This window comes from Clarias gariepinus, chromosome 4 (genome assembly GCF_024256425.1).
Source record: "Clarias gariepinus isolate MV-2021 ecotype Netherlands chromosome 4, CGAR_prim_01v2, whole genome shotgun sequence".
Classification (NCBI taxonomy): domain Eukaryota; kingdom Metazoa; phylum Chordata; class Actinopteri; order Siluriformes; family Clariidae; genus Clarias; species Clarias gariepinus.
Genome location: NC_071103.1, coordinates 9,726,063 through 9,742,286, shown reverse-complemented (window position 1 = coordinate 9,742,286; position 16,224 = coordinate 9,726,063). Strand labels below are relative to the sequence as shown.

The window sequence follows — 16,224 nt, the reverse complement described above, 5'->3', positions numbered from 1 at the left end:
TCAGACCAGAATTCTGATAAATCGCTCACTCATCTTCTCTCCTGCTTTATCCTGTATAAAGGGTCACGGGGAGTCTGGTGCCTGTCTGAAGAGGCTTGAAGCGGGGTACACCCTGAATGGATGCGCAAAGTGTGTGTATGAGTGTGTGCCCACACACACATACTCTAATTCTCCCACTATGGGCAATTTGGGAACACTTATTATCCTAATCTGCATGTTTTTGGACTGTGAGAGGAAACCAGAGTACCCAGAAGAAACTCTCCAAGCACAGAGAGAACATGCATACTCCAGGAACACAGACCTGAGGCAGGAATCAAACCCGGTCTCAGGAGGTGTAAGGCGACAGTACACCACCATAAGCTGGATAATTCATTCGGTATCACATTATCATTCGGCATAACAGGCTCACAAGGGAATTTGGGAACACTAATTATCCTAATCTGCATGTCCATGTAGAGGGGAAACCAGAGTACCAGGAGGAAACAGACACGGGGATAACATTCAAACTCACAGACCTGAGGGGAATTGAACCTGGAGAAAGATTAGTCGTTTGTGAAGTGTTTGTGCGTGTGTTTTCTTAGCTCTAACAATTAGCCCCACTCGCCTCAGGCGTAGTACTTTATTTATCGAAGCTGAGCCTACAAAGAAAAAAGAAGAAAAAAACACTACGTGTGGGCGTGACCAACGTGTAGTCCACGCTTTCCATTGGTCGAGATACTTCAGGAGGCGTGGCCGGGTATTAAAACAGGCAGCACACGCGCGCGCTGTGTTTATTCTCTCGCGCGGTTGTTTGCTGATAAGTGTTGCGTTTTATTTCTCTAACTCTCTACACTCAGACAAGCGGAGCCTCGCGTGTTTCTCTGCGAGAGCTGACATCGGTCGCTTTAAACTTCACTTGGTTAAGAGTGGAACATGGATTTCCTGTGCCTGTTGTTGTGCGCGCTGCTGTGCGCCTGGTGCGTCTCCTCCGAGCGCCACAGCGTTTACTGGAACAGCACGAACCCCAAGTGAGTATAGCACTCTCTGTTTATTTATTTGTGTGCATTTCTCTTGTTTTGTTTGTTTGCACATTTCGACCTGTCGTAGTTAATGCGCTCTGAATGTGCGTGATTTCACGCATGCATATTTTTGCAATGATGTTTAAAACTGGAATTAAAAGGATTGCGCGCGCTGCCAACAACGTAAAAGAGATGAGACTTTTCCCAGCTTTGATGGTGTAATGATTGTTTACTTACACACACACATGAGTGTGAGGGCGCACCAGATTTCTTTGCGCACTATATTTATTTATTTATAAAACGAGTAGAAGAAGAATGAAACGTTTATTCTTGTGCGTGCGGGCGGACGCACGCGTGTGTGTGCTTTATGTCTCGTGAGGGTCTGGGTTTATATCTGGTTCCCGGCTTTAAATTGCACTAAGTGGACTGTAATTACTTCAGGTCTGCTTACCGCCACCATCACTCTCCCCCAAAACAAACAAACACGCGCGCGCGCACACTCACGCGCGCACAGATTGGGATAAAAAGCATGACAAACAAACAGTTGGACTAATCAGATTAAATAAGAGTTTCTCTCTTTCTCTCCCACACACACACACACACATTTACCCAGACCAACTTGTGCAGCATTCCCCCACTGACTGTCAAACCACACACACACACACACACACACACACACACACACACAAATACCCAGAGCAATAAATAGACAGCCATAAGCAAACTAGACAGAAGGCATGTCTGTAGTAGGCTACTAATTTTAAGGGAAGTCTTATGTTACAGTGTGTTACTAGGGGCAAGAAGGCACACAGCCCTGCCAGTGCAATCAGAACGTGAATGAAGCTCAAATCTGCACTGCAAATTCCCCCTGCAAGGTTAAATTACCCTTTACTGTGTTCATGCACGTCCATCTGGAATTATGTAAACACCCAAGCCGTTAATTCAACAGAGTCGATTTTTAGCTGTGGGTGTGCAAAAATTGGGCTTTAAAGTAGTTTGTAGAATTGATTGCTCTCCCATTTCACTCTGCGCAGAAAGCTTGAAATGACAAACAGGCACTTTGCGGGGATCAATACGAGACCGGGGTGTTCAGGGTAAGAGTATTGAGCCTTTAAAACAAAACCTGAAGATTGACTTGTGGAATCGTGTAGCCTTTTAGTGATCATTGTTTCTCAGCAATTCTGCTTCTCAGGAAAATATCTTACAGGTCCGCGAGCCTCAGTCACATGCTTCATTATAAACAGCTTTTATGGTTTCTTGTGTTCTTTCCAGGAAACGCTCGGTTATCAAGAGCGATAAAACACAATCAAGTGTCAGGCCTAGTTTTTACAAGAGCATCAGTAATCAAAGTAGTCATCACTCGCGCACCAGGAAATCAATCTTTGGAAAAGGGAAAAGTTTTCAGATCTGTGTTGCTGATGACCTACGCTCAGGATGCGCTGTTAGTCAACAACATTGTATCCTGCGTCACAGTTAATGGGATTGCGTAACTTTCGACTACCTGTTCCTGCTCTAACCAGACGCGGAAAGGTCTGACTCATCATCAGTCAGCATAGAGAAAAATAGAGAGAGAGTGCAACAGCTGAATGAGGAAAGAAGGGAGGGAGAGATGGAGAGAACTTATGGCCAGAAGGACGTAAGGAAACGATGCTGGAGAAATGAGCAGGAACGAGAGCCCGGATGAAAACCATGGCTGGGATAACAATTGTACTGGCAGCAGCTTATCCGCAGTGCAGATTGTCTCTCAGTTTTAATCCCAGCACGGTCCATATTTATGCTAAAGCCTTTGCTTTTACTTAAACGACAGAACCCTTGCTAAATTTAGCCAGCTTTACAATACATTTATAAGTCATAGCCACACAAGCTGTCGTCCTACTTGTAAACAGCGCACAATACACTTACAATGAGCATAATGCCATAATCTGGCAGATGACTTGTTTTTTTTTTTTATTCCACTTTAAAACCTTTCAAGCTTGCCCGCAATGTGGGAGAGGAAATGTTTCATCAGTTACATCTAATCTGTTCTTTTCACTTACATTTCCGTGTGATTTTCCACTTAAATCCTGTAAACCAACTTAGCCATTGGTGTTTCTGTGAATTTCCCGAATGCAATAATGAATCCCACTAAAACATTCAGTTAATCAATTGCTGAGTGGATTATTCCCTAACCAATGGCACTACGGACTCCCACTTGTTTGATCCGAGAACCCGCCACACAAAAAGTCGCACAAAAACACATACACGCTTGGGCTTGAAGCACATCAGTTGCTCCTGGGCGTGTACACGTTGCGTGTATGATGTTTACGCTGAAGTGTGGACGGTAATGATTTAATCCCTTGCGTGCGTCCTTGGAAAGTCGCCACTCTGGTTTGGCGTGCGTATGCCCAGGGTGACGGGCCTGTCAGGTCTGATGTCTCTACACCAGCCCTGTCTGGGTTACACAAACTTGTTTGTGAGTGTCTGTTCCAGCAGTGACGGCATGCCTCGGCTTGCAGTGTTTATACGTGTTTGCGCTTAAGGGAGAAAAGCACAGAGTTAGCAACAGCTGGGGTAAAAGTCACTGGGTCACAGAGTGTTTTTCTCCCTTCTTTTTAATGAATCCCCGTCATCATTTAGGCTGTGATTGAAGGGGATCGGCTTTATTCAGGCCTTTGTGTGATATACAGGTCACACACAGGTCTGTCTCACTTTCTCTCACACACGCGCACACACAAACACAGAATGTCTGATTTGGGTATATTTAGTAAGTGTGGAGCGCCGGCAGCAGATGCACAGCTATACTTGACCATCAGCTGTCCACTCATCCTCTGGAAATTTTCCCATATGTGTGTGTGTGTGTGTGTCTTTCTCTCCCCTTCGTTTTCCCGGTACCTGTCAGTTCCACTCTCCATCTCCACTCCCTGGCTTGCATCATGGCTCGGATGCAATCGCCTCCCTGTTTTTACTCCAAGCACCGAAGTACTTTTTGTCCTTTTAACAGTACAAAACACAGATAAAAGCTGCACCTCCTTACAAAGGCGTGTGTATTGCTTTCATCTGTAGGACTGTAGTCGTTACATTTTATTGACTCTACTGGTGTTGTAAGTGGGAGGCAGTTTTGTTTTGTTTTGTTTTTTAACATAAGAAACTTGAAGTTTTCTAAAGTAAATAATTTTTTCGAAGAGAATTCATAATTTGCAGTCTGTCATTTAAAAGACCACCTCTGTCCGTTCAGCTTTAAGCACATGCAGTCACCGGCACAGCCGAAAGTTTAAATCACCAAATACTCCTCGTAGTCAGTAAAATATGATCTAAAAAGAAATCATAAACTCGGCAGTCCTGATCTTTTATGTATGGCATTACCATGTATTCGCTAATGACCATCAAGTCCTGACTCATTATTTCTCGTAATGCGGGTTCACACTAAGTAGATCTCAGATTTGGACTTGTTTTTCACCCCATTTTGTTCCCTTCTTCTGTTTTCCTTACTTTCAGCCCCACCTCTCCGCCTTATCTCCGTCCCAGACTTCCTTTTCTGCCTGTGATTTCTTCTTCTTCATGTCCCCGTTCTCACAGTCGCTCCTCAGTCCTTTCCTGCACTCAGTCTCCGTGTTTTTCTACACCATCTCCGCTCTGAGTCTCCCACGCTGATTAGTGTTTGGATTCTCACCACACTAAAGAGTCAGTGTTTTCCTGTCACCGCTTTTGTAGTACTCTAAAAGGTATTGTTCTCGTAGCGTACACAATGTTTTGCGGTCTGCCGTCACTTCGCTCGTCGTGGCGTAGACCGCACAATCCCAGCAGCGCGTGTTTACACACCAGGCCCAGGCATTTTAATTAGGGTCTGCTCTGATTGGATTGTTTTTTACGTCCAGGCTCAGTGGCACGGCTAGCACACTGTTGCCACCTAGAGAGTGTTTAAAGTGAATCATTATCAGAATGGCTTTGTTTTTAACTCGGACACAAATTAATAAAAACAAAATCCATATCCTGTTAATGGCCTAGAGTCGGATGAGTTTGCACACGGATTCTTGGGATGTCCCGCCAGCTCACAATTAGCATCCATTTAAAAGTGAAAGAGACAAGGAGGAGGCATTATAAACAGAAAGCAGGGGAATAGAAGGGCGAGGGGGATGGGCGAGGGGTCAGACAGACGGGCAGAAAGGAAGAATCGATTCGCTTAAAAAATTAGTCCCAATGAAGAGGTTTATTATGTGATCTTAAAGGGAAATGGGAGGAAGACTAAAGGACGGGGGGATGGACCGAAGCCGAAGAAATAAAAGATGGACAAAGAGGGGGCGGAGAAATGGAGACAGTGATGGATGGGATGAAATTGGGAGGCTGAATGAAAAAGGGGGCAAGTCATCACCAATGAGATTTTAAAGAGGTGCCCAGCGAAAATGTTTAGCAGGGACAAAAAGTCACATCGTTGATTATGTTGATTAAGATCTCACTGTCTAGAACACTTTCTATGTCTTTCCCTCTCTTTCTCTCTCTCTCTCTCTCTCTCTCTCTCTCTCTCTCTCTCTCCGTGGGCTTGCATTAGACAAGCCAGCAAACAGCCGCTATGCGATCCATGGGCTCGATGTAACAACTCCTCTTGGGAATGGCGGATGAGCCGCTTAACATTCCGGCCTTGTCCTCTGTGACTGGACTAATTACTGCCATGATCGATAGAGATAGAATCGGTGGCTCATTAGCATCAGGCTTGAGCAGAAATACCACAGAACGTGAAGATGTTTCTGTGACAAGCGCGCAATCATCATTTATAAACATAAAGTCAAAGATAAATAGTAAAATTTTAATAGATATTTATATTTAATAGGCGAAATATATATCAACATTTGAATGTACACCAGAATTTGAAGCAATGTTGGAGTCAGTCAGCGTTATACAACCAGTGACGGTAAGAGGTAAGGGCGCCCCGTGACTACGTTTATCACGCTATCAATATCGCGATGTAACATTTCCAAGCACCTCGCTGTCTAAAATGAATCCAGTAATATGGAATTTCCCCCCAAAATTTCATTGTTATTGAGATGCTTACAAGGAGTAAGGGTGTGTGTGTGGGTGTGGATAGACTGGTTTTATTACCCAGCAGTCCAAGAACAAAGCACCAAAATAGAATCGAAATGCTTGTCACGACATGCCGTCACCCCTCCTTCCCCCCTCCCCCGGTAGGGTTTTACAGAAACTGGGTACACAGGTGTACGTGTGTGTGTGTGTGTGTGTGTGTGTGTGTGTGTGTGTGTGTGTGTGTGTGTGTGTGTGCGCGCGCTTGCACACGAAGTGCTGACTGCCATTATAGTGCAGTTGGTGTGGAGGGCATGTGTTCAGTGCTGACTGTCTGAACATGTTGTGTAGCGTGTGTGTCTGTCTGTGTGTGTGTGTGTGTCATGCTGACTCCGGCAGTGTGTGTGAAACGTCTGACCCTGCACTCTGACTCTGCTGACCTGCTTGACAGCTCGGCAGCTTGAGACATTCCAGAGGGAGGGAAAAAAAGATGGTTCGGGCCGAACGCTGAACCTGCACCTTGTACAGCCTGAGACACACACTTCACTCAAGCACACACACACACACACACACACATACATAACAAGTGGCACACAGAGCTCTTGGACAGTATGGAGAGTTCTAATCTTAGCACCTTAACACCACACACACACACACAGCATGTTCACTACTTGGCGACTGTAAGCCTGAGGCCCTGCAGCTGCACAGACTCCTAGAGACAGAGTTAATAAAGATAATAAAGGAAAGACGGATGAGCGAAACCCAGTGAGCCAGTTGTATCTTGAGCGTCAGTTGATTTCACACTTCGGTGGCTCGCTCTTAGCCAGGACCTCACTGTTCTAACTATCGCACGCTAACCAGAGCACGAGTCAAAGTGGCGAAGCTGAGCAGAAACGGAAATACAAACTAAACACGGTGTGATCGTTAGGCCACGGATAAAGACGGATAAATGAAATATACACGCACTCTCTGCAGGCCCACCAGCACTTCCTCATATCGGCTAATGACGCCTCGCTTCGACTCCTCCATTTTCTTTTAAAGAACCACATTGTGAGCAGGTTTTAAACAGCTCCTAATCAGGTCCGCTTCAAAGAGAAGGGCGGGGGATGAGAAGACGCAAGAGACGGACAGAAGGAGACTCCTCTAATGACCGTGTAACTTTAAAGCATTAGAACAATCAGTGTTTATGAACAAAATGTCACTAAATATAAGGCAGGAATGTTTTAGTTTATGATAAACACTAGGGTATTAGATTTTTATGTTTTAAAAAAATGATTTGGACCAAAGTGCTGGTAAGCTAACTGCTAGTCATTTACCTCACGTAGCATGTCTCTAGTGACCATGTACGTAGCCCTGAGTCTTCACCTCTCAAAATGTTCTCTCTTTTTTTTTTTTTTTCTTTTTTTTTTTATTCAGTAAACTTTCAGTAATGGCAAAACAACATTCACATTTGCTATGTTTGCTAGCTAGCTAGTGCGCGAGTTCTTAAAGCCGTTGAGCTGAGTGAGTGATATCTGTCAGGGTGATTAAGAGAGTTGTTTCTCTCATTAATAAAGAAGAGCAGTCAGGTTTAAGAGCCAGCTCTGCTGCGACTTTCAGGATTAGCAGAAGGCTAATGATTCTCCGGGGTTTGCGCACTTCGGCACAAAACTCACAACACGCATGCTATTTTCCCACACGGTGAAAAGTCAACAGGCTTAGCAGCATATACACCCCGCCGTTTGAACGTGGCTTTGATTACAGGGTGGGCGAGATGGGCTCTAATCCCAGCAGCAGCCTGTGCTAACAAGGGCAGAGTGTGTGTGTGTGCGCGTCTGTGTGTTTACCCCTTTCTGAATAGACTGCAAGGTTGTTTTGACTGGTTTGCTAATTCTAACCCAGAAAAGCAGCGGTGCAAGATAGAGGTGTGTGAGAGTGAGTGTGTGGCTGATGTGGAACTCTACTACGAGTCCCAACAACGACCACACGAGAGAAAGTGTGAGGTTAGAGAAGACAGTCTTTGCTTTGATGGCAGCTCTTACAGACACACACACATGCACACAAGTTTGCATGACGGTTATGTACTGCTTAAAGACATAAGGTTTGTAAAATGCAAATCTGCAAGCGGAGTTTATAGCATAGTAACACGGCCGGGTAGCAGCAGCCAATCAGGCATCTCGTTAGACAGCAGGATCTAAACGTTGCCGTGCAACCAGGCCTCATGGTCACCGCAGGAGAGGGGTGCATTTAGGAAATAAAATTACACACTTAGTCAAATCCAAAACTGCAGTCACTGTAAATCATTTATAAGTGTTGCTTTTTTTTTTTCTTCCCCAGAACTGAAATCGCTTATTCTTGTCAAAGACGCGCATAAAAAAAAAAGGGGAGAGAGAGAACAGATTTTAGGGGTTCGTCTGGTAAAGCGTACATCATAGTAATGAAAGTAGACAATCTGTTCCTGGCAAAAGGGAAGACAGGAAAACCTGGAGAACGGCAGAGACAGCAAAGAGACAGAGAGCCATAAACACACCAAGGGGGATGGCCGGGAAAGCAGACGGAGCCTGGGTGTCTCCTGAGCCGTCTCCGTTTTGATAACTGAAGAAAGGATGGCAGGACACGGGTCATGACTAGAGGCAGCATGTGCCAAAATTCAAAGATGTCTAATTATGAACATGGGATGATAAAGAGACAAAAGAAAGAGCATGAGTTGGCAAATAAGAGAAAGGTATTAGGTTCCAGATGGTCATGTCAGACTCTTGTCTAATCTCATCATGCGATCTAAATTCTTCAAATAACATGTGTCAGAAAAAAGAAACAAAACAGAGACACAGAGGAGAAGGGGGAGGTGGGGTCATAAAAAAGGTGTTTATGTGCTTTGACAAAACCAGTAGGAGAAGGTGATGGGTAAATAATGTCACACAGTGTCCGTCAGCCCCTGTTTTGCCTGGGATTAATGCTTGCTTCTTTTCTTATTGTGTGTTATTTTTCCCCATGTCTTTGTTTTATGTCTCCTTTGCTATTCGTATGTAACCTAACACCAGCATGTTTTTCTTCTCTCCAGCTTCATAGGTGACGAGTACACAGTACACGTGCACATCAACGACTACCTGGACATCATCTGCCCGCACTACAAGCGTGGCGAGATCCCTTCCCAGCAGGCCGAGCGGTACGTCCTCTATATGGTGGACCAGGAGGACTACGATGTGTGCAAGCCGCACTCGTTCGATCAGCTGCGCTGGGAGTGCTCCAGACCCTTCGCCGCCCACGCGCCCGAGAAGTTCTCTGAAAAGTTCCAACGCTTCACGCCTTTCACGCTGGGCAAGGAGTTCCGCCAAGGAGAGAGCTACTACTACATCTGTGAGTGTCACACCATATACAAACACGCTAAGACGTGTGAGATGTAGCAAGGGTACAGAATGATAATCTACGGGATAAGATAGACCAAACCAAACTATACTGTTCATATGCATCTTTACACCGAACCAAGATATACACTTGGTACTATCTCAAGAACTTATTTCTAAAAGTGTGAAATAGGAGTGTTGTTGTGAACTGTGAGAAAGAAGTGTAAAGTGTTTAAAGTGGTATCGACTCCTTAAATCCGTATTATTCCAGGCAATAGTTTAGTCTAATGTGTGAGGTAAATAAAGCAGACATGTCATTTTCCTATTTAGGGGGAACGAAAAGAGTCTAAACAAACACCCTAGAGCCAGGCTGACTAACAAATTTACACTGGATGTTCAAATCAAACTGGGACTTGTGATGAACTTTCTCATGAATGAAGGCGTAAGAACTATTAACATTTAAAGAAGACTTCAAGTGCAGTATGGGAATGAGATTCTTAGGCACAGAAAAAAAAATTAGCTTGGAGTTTTTACCAAATCCCCTGTACAGTCAACATGTTTGGGCCGTTAAAGGTGATCCTGGAAGGCCGGCGTTTCAGACATGAAAGCAGATCATGACTCTAGTGTATCTTGATGGTACCCAAACAGTATTGAAACGCTGGGATAAGTGCATTAATGTAGCAGGAGATCATATAAAGAAATTAAGGTAGTTTTTATCTAATCTGTTTTATCATGCTGCGCAATCAAAAGTCCCGGTTTGACTTGAACACCAGTTATACCACTTGGCTTGCTGCTGAATTTAAGTTTGAACTTATTTAATGCTGGATTTGTGCCTCTAGAAGACAATTCCATCATAAACTCTTAAGCATTGTAGGACATGTTTTCCTGTCTCCAGTGAGAGAGCTTTACATAAATGCACATATGAACCAGTTGTCTGAAGTTGCATTTAGATTTAAAAGTTTCTATAATTTTTTTTTTATAGGCACTAAATCTGTCCTTTATTGCATTTCTAAACAATCCTATATGTTCCCCTTTATCTGTTTGTGTCCACAGCCAAGCCTCTCCACCAGCACGGGAGTGACTGCCTGCGGTTAAAGGTCACCGTAGTCGGACCTCATGGTAAGACCCGAATATATTATTAGCATTCCTAGCTGTAACCGCGGCCCTGTTTTATTTGACACATGCTAAACATGTGCGAGCACCTGACACCGATGAGAGACACGGCCATTTTTAGCTCTTGTTTAATTACAGCTTTCTTGCGTATTCTGACTTTGATTGATGCTCTTAGGTTCCAAAAACCACAAGAAAACGACAGAGAAAGAGGAGGAGCCGGAGGGAGGAAGGCAAGGACGTACAGGCACGGGCGGAGCGCACAACCCATCCAACAGGCTTCCGGCAGGTGAGAAACGTCAGTGTGTCATGTCTACATTCAGCCCTGCGGGTTTATTCTAGCATCTGATCTGCTCAAGTTACACAGCAATGATGTGCGCTCATCTCTCGCTGTCTCTCTCTCTCTATTTCAGATGATCCTGTTGCTATGATTCCAGTTGTTCAGAGGAGCGTAGGCAGCTCCGCCGTTCACATCGCGCCAGTCTCCTTTATCATCACACTTGTTCCCGTCTTCCTCCTGCTCTTACACTGAGGTCCGTTTGGATCTGCTGATGAAAAGACTTTTTTTTTTTTTTTTTTTTTTTTAACCAGTGCTGGTAACTGGATCTAAAACATGGATTTTATACACAGACTTTTTTAATATGGTAAATGATGTGAAGCGTGGGTGCTGGTGTGTAAGTTGTTGAGTGATGTACCGTTGTTTGTGCGAGTGACCGTGATATTTGGATTTTTTATTATTTGCTCTACATACTCTTTGTTTTTAAAGAGGATGATTATTACCTAACAGCTTTCCCTGCCTTTTTTTATGTGTAGTCTGAAAAAACAGCACAGATTGAAGATCTTCTTTAAGCAGCAATTGTAAGGTCTGCCTAAAACCCAGTGTGTTACTGCATCTTTCTTTTTAATAAGTGTCTTATATATAGTATATATATTAAAAAAACAGTTCTCAAACTCTGTGAGCCAAACGATATGCCGGTATTCGTAAACATGTCCTGCTGTTGGACCCACGAGGACAAAGATTCGTGCATGTTCTTCATGTATGTGCAACCTGAAATGTAGCCAATTGCCAGTGTTTTGTCAAGTATTTTTTTTATAATATTTTTTGCCTCAATGCCTACAGGGTGGTTTATGAAATGAAGCACTACATATAATTTGACAGACACTAAATCTGCTAGACAGGCAAACTTACATAAGTGTGTGTGTGTGTGTGTGTGTGTGTGTGTGTGTGTGTGTGCGCATGTGTGAGAGCGAGAGAGAGAGAGAGAGAGCTGGTCTTCTCCAACCTTAGAGCATGCAGTACAACTGTACACACAGATACACACTATTGGACGCAGGGATGTGTGAAACTCTCCAAGTTCACAAGACAAGCTGTGTTTTCATTATTTCTATGGATTTGTACATACTTATGTAAAAATTGTACATAGAGAGTTATATAATGCATTTGTTAATTATGAAAATGTGCAAAAATGTGAAAGAAAATAAAAATATTGTGATATGTTAAAAAACCATTGGATGTTTTTTTTTTTTTTTTTTTTTACTACTGATTGCAAAAAGTGACATACAAACATCAGTTGCTTTCTGAAGATTTATTCATAAGGTGTGAGCAAATCTCATCTTAGCCAAGCCAAATGTCAGCACTTTGCTTCATCTCCTTCTTTTTCTTGTCTCTTGCTCCTCTTTTCATCTCTCGTACCCCTGGCCACGGCTTCACAGTCGTTATCCAAACACCCGAGCACCAGGAGTGGCGAATGAAAGGAGGGCGATTGGGGAGGGGGGGGTTCGTATTTGGTGCAATGGGGCAGGAGTGTAAACTGTCACCAGGGTGCGAGGACGTCACTTTAGTGCATTTTCTCTGGCACTTCCACCCCACTTTCTACACTCTCCGCCTGAGAAAAGTCAACACTTGTCAGGCGTTAGATTTGTTTGGCCGGCACATTTGTTGGCTTACGTAGACATCGTTGCGCTGATTTTACAAAGTTCGCTGGAATTGCAGATGATGTGTTTAAAGGAAAGACAAAAGTTGTACAAGTATGTTATGTTTAAGCAGTTGGTCTTACTACATTTGTCTGACTTTTTCTGCTTTATACAGTGACTCCAAAAAGTATTTACACAATACCCACCATAAGCATGCCCAAATGGGATAGGTTTTCTGCTTCTTTTGAAGTAACCCCCTCAGAGGGAGTTGCCTCTTTGCAAAAAATGACTGATTTGACCTTTTGGGCTGTGTCTTTGTAAGCTTTAAACAATTTGCTTTAAGCATTTTCTTCCATTTCTCAATGCATTCTCCAACTCAAAGCCAAATTTGACTGTGAATGTTGGTGGACAGCAATTTTTAGGTCATACCACAGATTTTCAGTTGGGGTAAAGTTGGGGTTTTGGCCATTCCATTAAGTCAGAAAAATATATGACAACTCACGCCAAACCATGTGAAAAAATCAAATAACATTTCTGGGGGAAAAATAAACCAAACTTACAATAACCTGCTTATATACCAGTAAATTTTTTTTAAATATGGTAATTTTTTCTGCACATTCTTGGAATAAAATTACAAAAAAAATAATAATAATAAATATTATTAAGCTTATTTTTAGTTACATTTTTACTGAAATATAATGCACAATTTTCTTGTTCTATTGGCAGATAATTTTTCTAGTTTTAGGAATTTATTTATGGAACAAAGCAAAATTTCTCTTAGAATTTTTGCTCACAATTTGGGTAACACTGGACTAGAAATAAGTTCTTACTGATATAATATTTGGTTAGTTGTAAAGTTATTATAAAAAATTATAGATGAGTTTAGCTAGATATAAGAATATTTCGCTTGCTACTGTGTCATAAAATTTATATCCTAACAAACGATTTATAGCTAATTTTCTTTACACTTTTGTAAAATAATATTATTAAGCTTATTTTTAGTTAAATGTTACTAAAACTGCAAATTAAAACATTCTTGTTCTATTGGCAGATAGTTTTGCTTTCTTTAAAAAATACATTTCTAAAAACTAACAAAATTATCTGCTGAAAGGACAAGGATGTTTTTCCTTTGCAATTTCAGTAACATTTGACTAGAAGTAAGCTTAATAATCTAATGTTTGATTTGTTGTAAACTTATTTCAAGAAATTATACATAGGTTTGGAAAGATTAAAGAATATTTTACTTGCTAAGATGTCATTTTTTGCAGTGCAAACACTTTTATAATAAGTCACATGGCTGTGCTTAGAAGTAACCAGTTGTATTTATACATAATTATTACACACCTGTCATCACTGAAATAATTTTGATTAACCCTAAGATCAGCTGTCTCTGTTGGTCATTCTTGACATCTTATTGGTTTTATCCAATACCAAACCCATAGTCCACAAGATCTTATGCATGTACAGGATCCTACTTTCTAAATGTTTAGGAGAAAGGTACAAAATAACTTAACATTAGATGTCAATAGGGCAGTGATGTTGCAAAAAACAATGAATCGGCCAAGGTGAAAATTTACTGACGTGGCTACAGAGAGACCTATAATCATTAAACGCTCAGTAACAATAGCTAATTCTAAAAGGTATGTTTGGCACACAAAAACAAGACAGTTAGCTCAATGAACACGGTGAAGCGTGGTGCTGATATCTTTGCTGCTTTTTAGCAGGGTTCTAGTCAAAATTTATAAATTGTTCCAAATTGTACCATTTGTACCTATTCTGTGCAAATGGTGGTGGCTCAGTCCGTTAAAGCTTTGAGTTAATGATTGGAAGGCCGATGGTTTGAGCCCCAGTTCCGCCAGGTTGCTGCCATTGGGCCCTTGAGCAAGGCCCTTAACCCTGTCTGCTCCAGGGGAGCCGTATAACGGCTGACCCTGCGTTCTGTCCCCAGCCTACTAACAAAGCTGGGATATGCGAAGAATAAAGAATTTCATTGTGCAGTAAAGTATATGTGATGAATAAAGGCTGAAATTAACTTTTGGCACAAAAGCTTTAGATAAAAAAAACATTACATCCTCCAGCACAGTAAAGCCCCAAAGCACAAATCCAAGTCAATAAAGGAATGGCCTGGTCAAAGACCAGATCTAAAGGCTATTGAAAATCGGTGGAATAACTTTAAGAGGGCTTTGCACAGGGGATTCTTTTACAATTTGCCAGCTCTGGAGGATTTTTGTAAGGAAATATTGACCAAATCATGCTGTTCGAAGGTGGTAGACTCTTATCCACTAAGATTAAGTGCTTGTTTACAAGCAAAATGTTCTTTAATTAAGTTTTAGTTAAGTGGTGTACACACTGGGGCAACCAGGTTACTGTAAGTTTTATTTCTAGAAGTTTCTATCTATTTCCATCTACAAAACACCCCCAGCAATGCATAGGCATTATATCCCAGGTGTATTCCTCATTTGCTCCCAGAATAACCCCAAAATTCTCCTTTATCCGAACAATGGTAAAAATAGCAAATTAAAAATAAAATACAATTAAACAAGAGGTTTTTCAGTGACTGTCCAATAAAATTATGTTCCAGCTTTAAAGTGATTAAAGACTCTGGTAGCCAGGATGTGCTGAATTATTTACACAAACATTTACATATTACTACCAACTGCTGGTACACATAGGCCTGGTACAACACAAATATACTAATTAGGAAATATAAATGATTATGTAAGCTATAGTGGGCTGTGGCAGGAAAATAAACAAAATCACGGTAATCAAAAGTTACTTTACCATCTTGTACTTGATTATTTTTAAAAAAACAGCACATTCTAAAGTGTTTTATTAGTCTTACATTATAGTGATTTACTTTTACCTTTAGGCGTTTGGCAGACACTCTTATCCAGAATGACTTGCACAAGTGCTTTGAAGTTTCCATCATTGGGTAGTTTCTTACACTGGGTTACTAGGTAACTATATAAGTACCGTCAGTCAAACACCATTGGGAAGTTTTTTTTGTGTGTATTGGCGCAAGGCAGGGACCACCCTGAACAGGGTGCCAATCCATCGCAGAGCACACACAACAAGTAACTTGGAAATGCCAATTCACCTAATCTGCATATCTTTGAACTGTGAGAGGAACCTGGAGTACTGAAGGAAACCTACCAAGCATGGGGAGAACATGCTAACTGCATGCACACAGACCTGAGCCGGGAATCGAACCCTCGACCCTGGAGCTGCAAGATGACAATCCTAACCACTACACCACCATGCCGGCCTGATTAAATATATGAATTTGTCAATAGGCACTATATAGTTTTTACTTATTTATGGTTACATTTAATTTGGTAGAACATTTGTGAGAGACGGTAGTTCCTTTTTATCACTTACATCATAATAGCTCTAATTTATTTCTTTACCTTGAAGTTAACAAGTAAAAAGAAATGTGTGCATGGAGTTTGCATGTTCGCTCTGTGCTTGGTGGGTTTCCTCCGGGTACTCCAGTTTCCTCCCACAGTCCAAAGACATGCAGATTAGACTAACTGGCGTTCCCAAATTGCCGGTTTTAATTGAATGTGTGTGTGTGTGTGTGTGTATGTCTGTGTGCTTTGCGATGGATTGGGACTTCATCCAGTTTGTACCCTGCCTCGTGCCCCAAGTCTCCTGGGGTAAGCTCAAGGCCCCCCTCACTACCCTGTATACAGGATAAACCAGTATAGATGAAGAGTGAGTAAATTACATAGCAAAATTGTAAAGTCATCTCCTGATTTTCTTTTCCCAAAAGCTTTACAGAGACAAAAATAAATGACTAAAATTATCATTATGAATTTTTTATTATTATTATTATTATTGAGATTATTTTTAGACTTCGATTATATGGAGTCCAATATACAAGTCCC

At 41.9% G+C, this 16,224-nt stretch overlaps 1 protein-coding gene across 2 annotated transcripts; it reads left to right on the top strand.

The window, feature by feature from the left end:
* Nucleotides 1-790: 790 nt before the first annotated feature.
* Nucleotides 791-11,641, top strand: efna1b (ephrin-A1b). Of its 2 annotated transcripts, none has more exons than XM_053493808.1 (5): nt 791-1,007; nt 9,031-9,326; nt 10,367-10,432; nt 10,602-10,712; nt 10,837-11,641. In XM_053493808.1, exons 1-5 carry the CDS (start codon nt 913-915, stop codon nt 10,953-10,955), a joined length of 687 nt encoding a protein of 228 aa, XP_053349783.1. In that variant the 5' UTR covers nt 791-912; the 3' UTR covers nt 10,956-11,641. The 2 variants fall into 2 exon arrangements, with proteins under 2 accessions (XP_053349783.1, XP_053349782.1); XM_053493807.1 differs by having other exon boundaries at nt 10,602-10,721.
* Nucleotides 11,642-16,224: the final 4,583 nt, after the last annotated feature.

What these genes read in the sequence shown, in the direction of transcription:
- efna1b (XM_053493807.1), top strand. Translation starts at nt 913, where the DNA reads ATGGATTTCCTGTGCCTGTTGTTGTGCGCGCTGCTGTGCGCCTGGTGC. An exon ending in AGAGAGCTACTACTACATCT is followed by an intron (nt 9,327 to 10,366) that starts GTGAGTGTCACA and finishes TTGTGTCCACAG; the next exon opens with CCAAGCCTCTCCACCAGCAC. An exon ending in GCTTCCGGCAGGTGAGAAAC is followed by an intron (nt 10,722 to 10,836) that starts GTCAGTGTGTCA and finishes TCTCTATTTCAG; the next exon opens with ATGATCCTGTTGCTATGATT.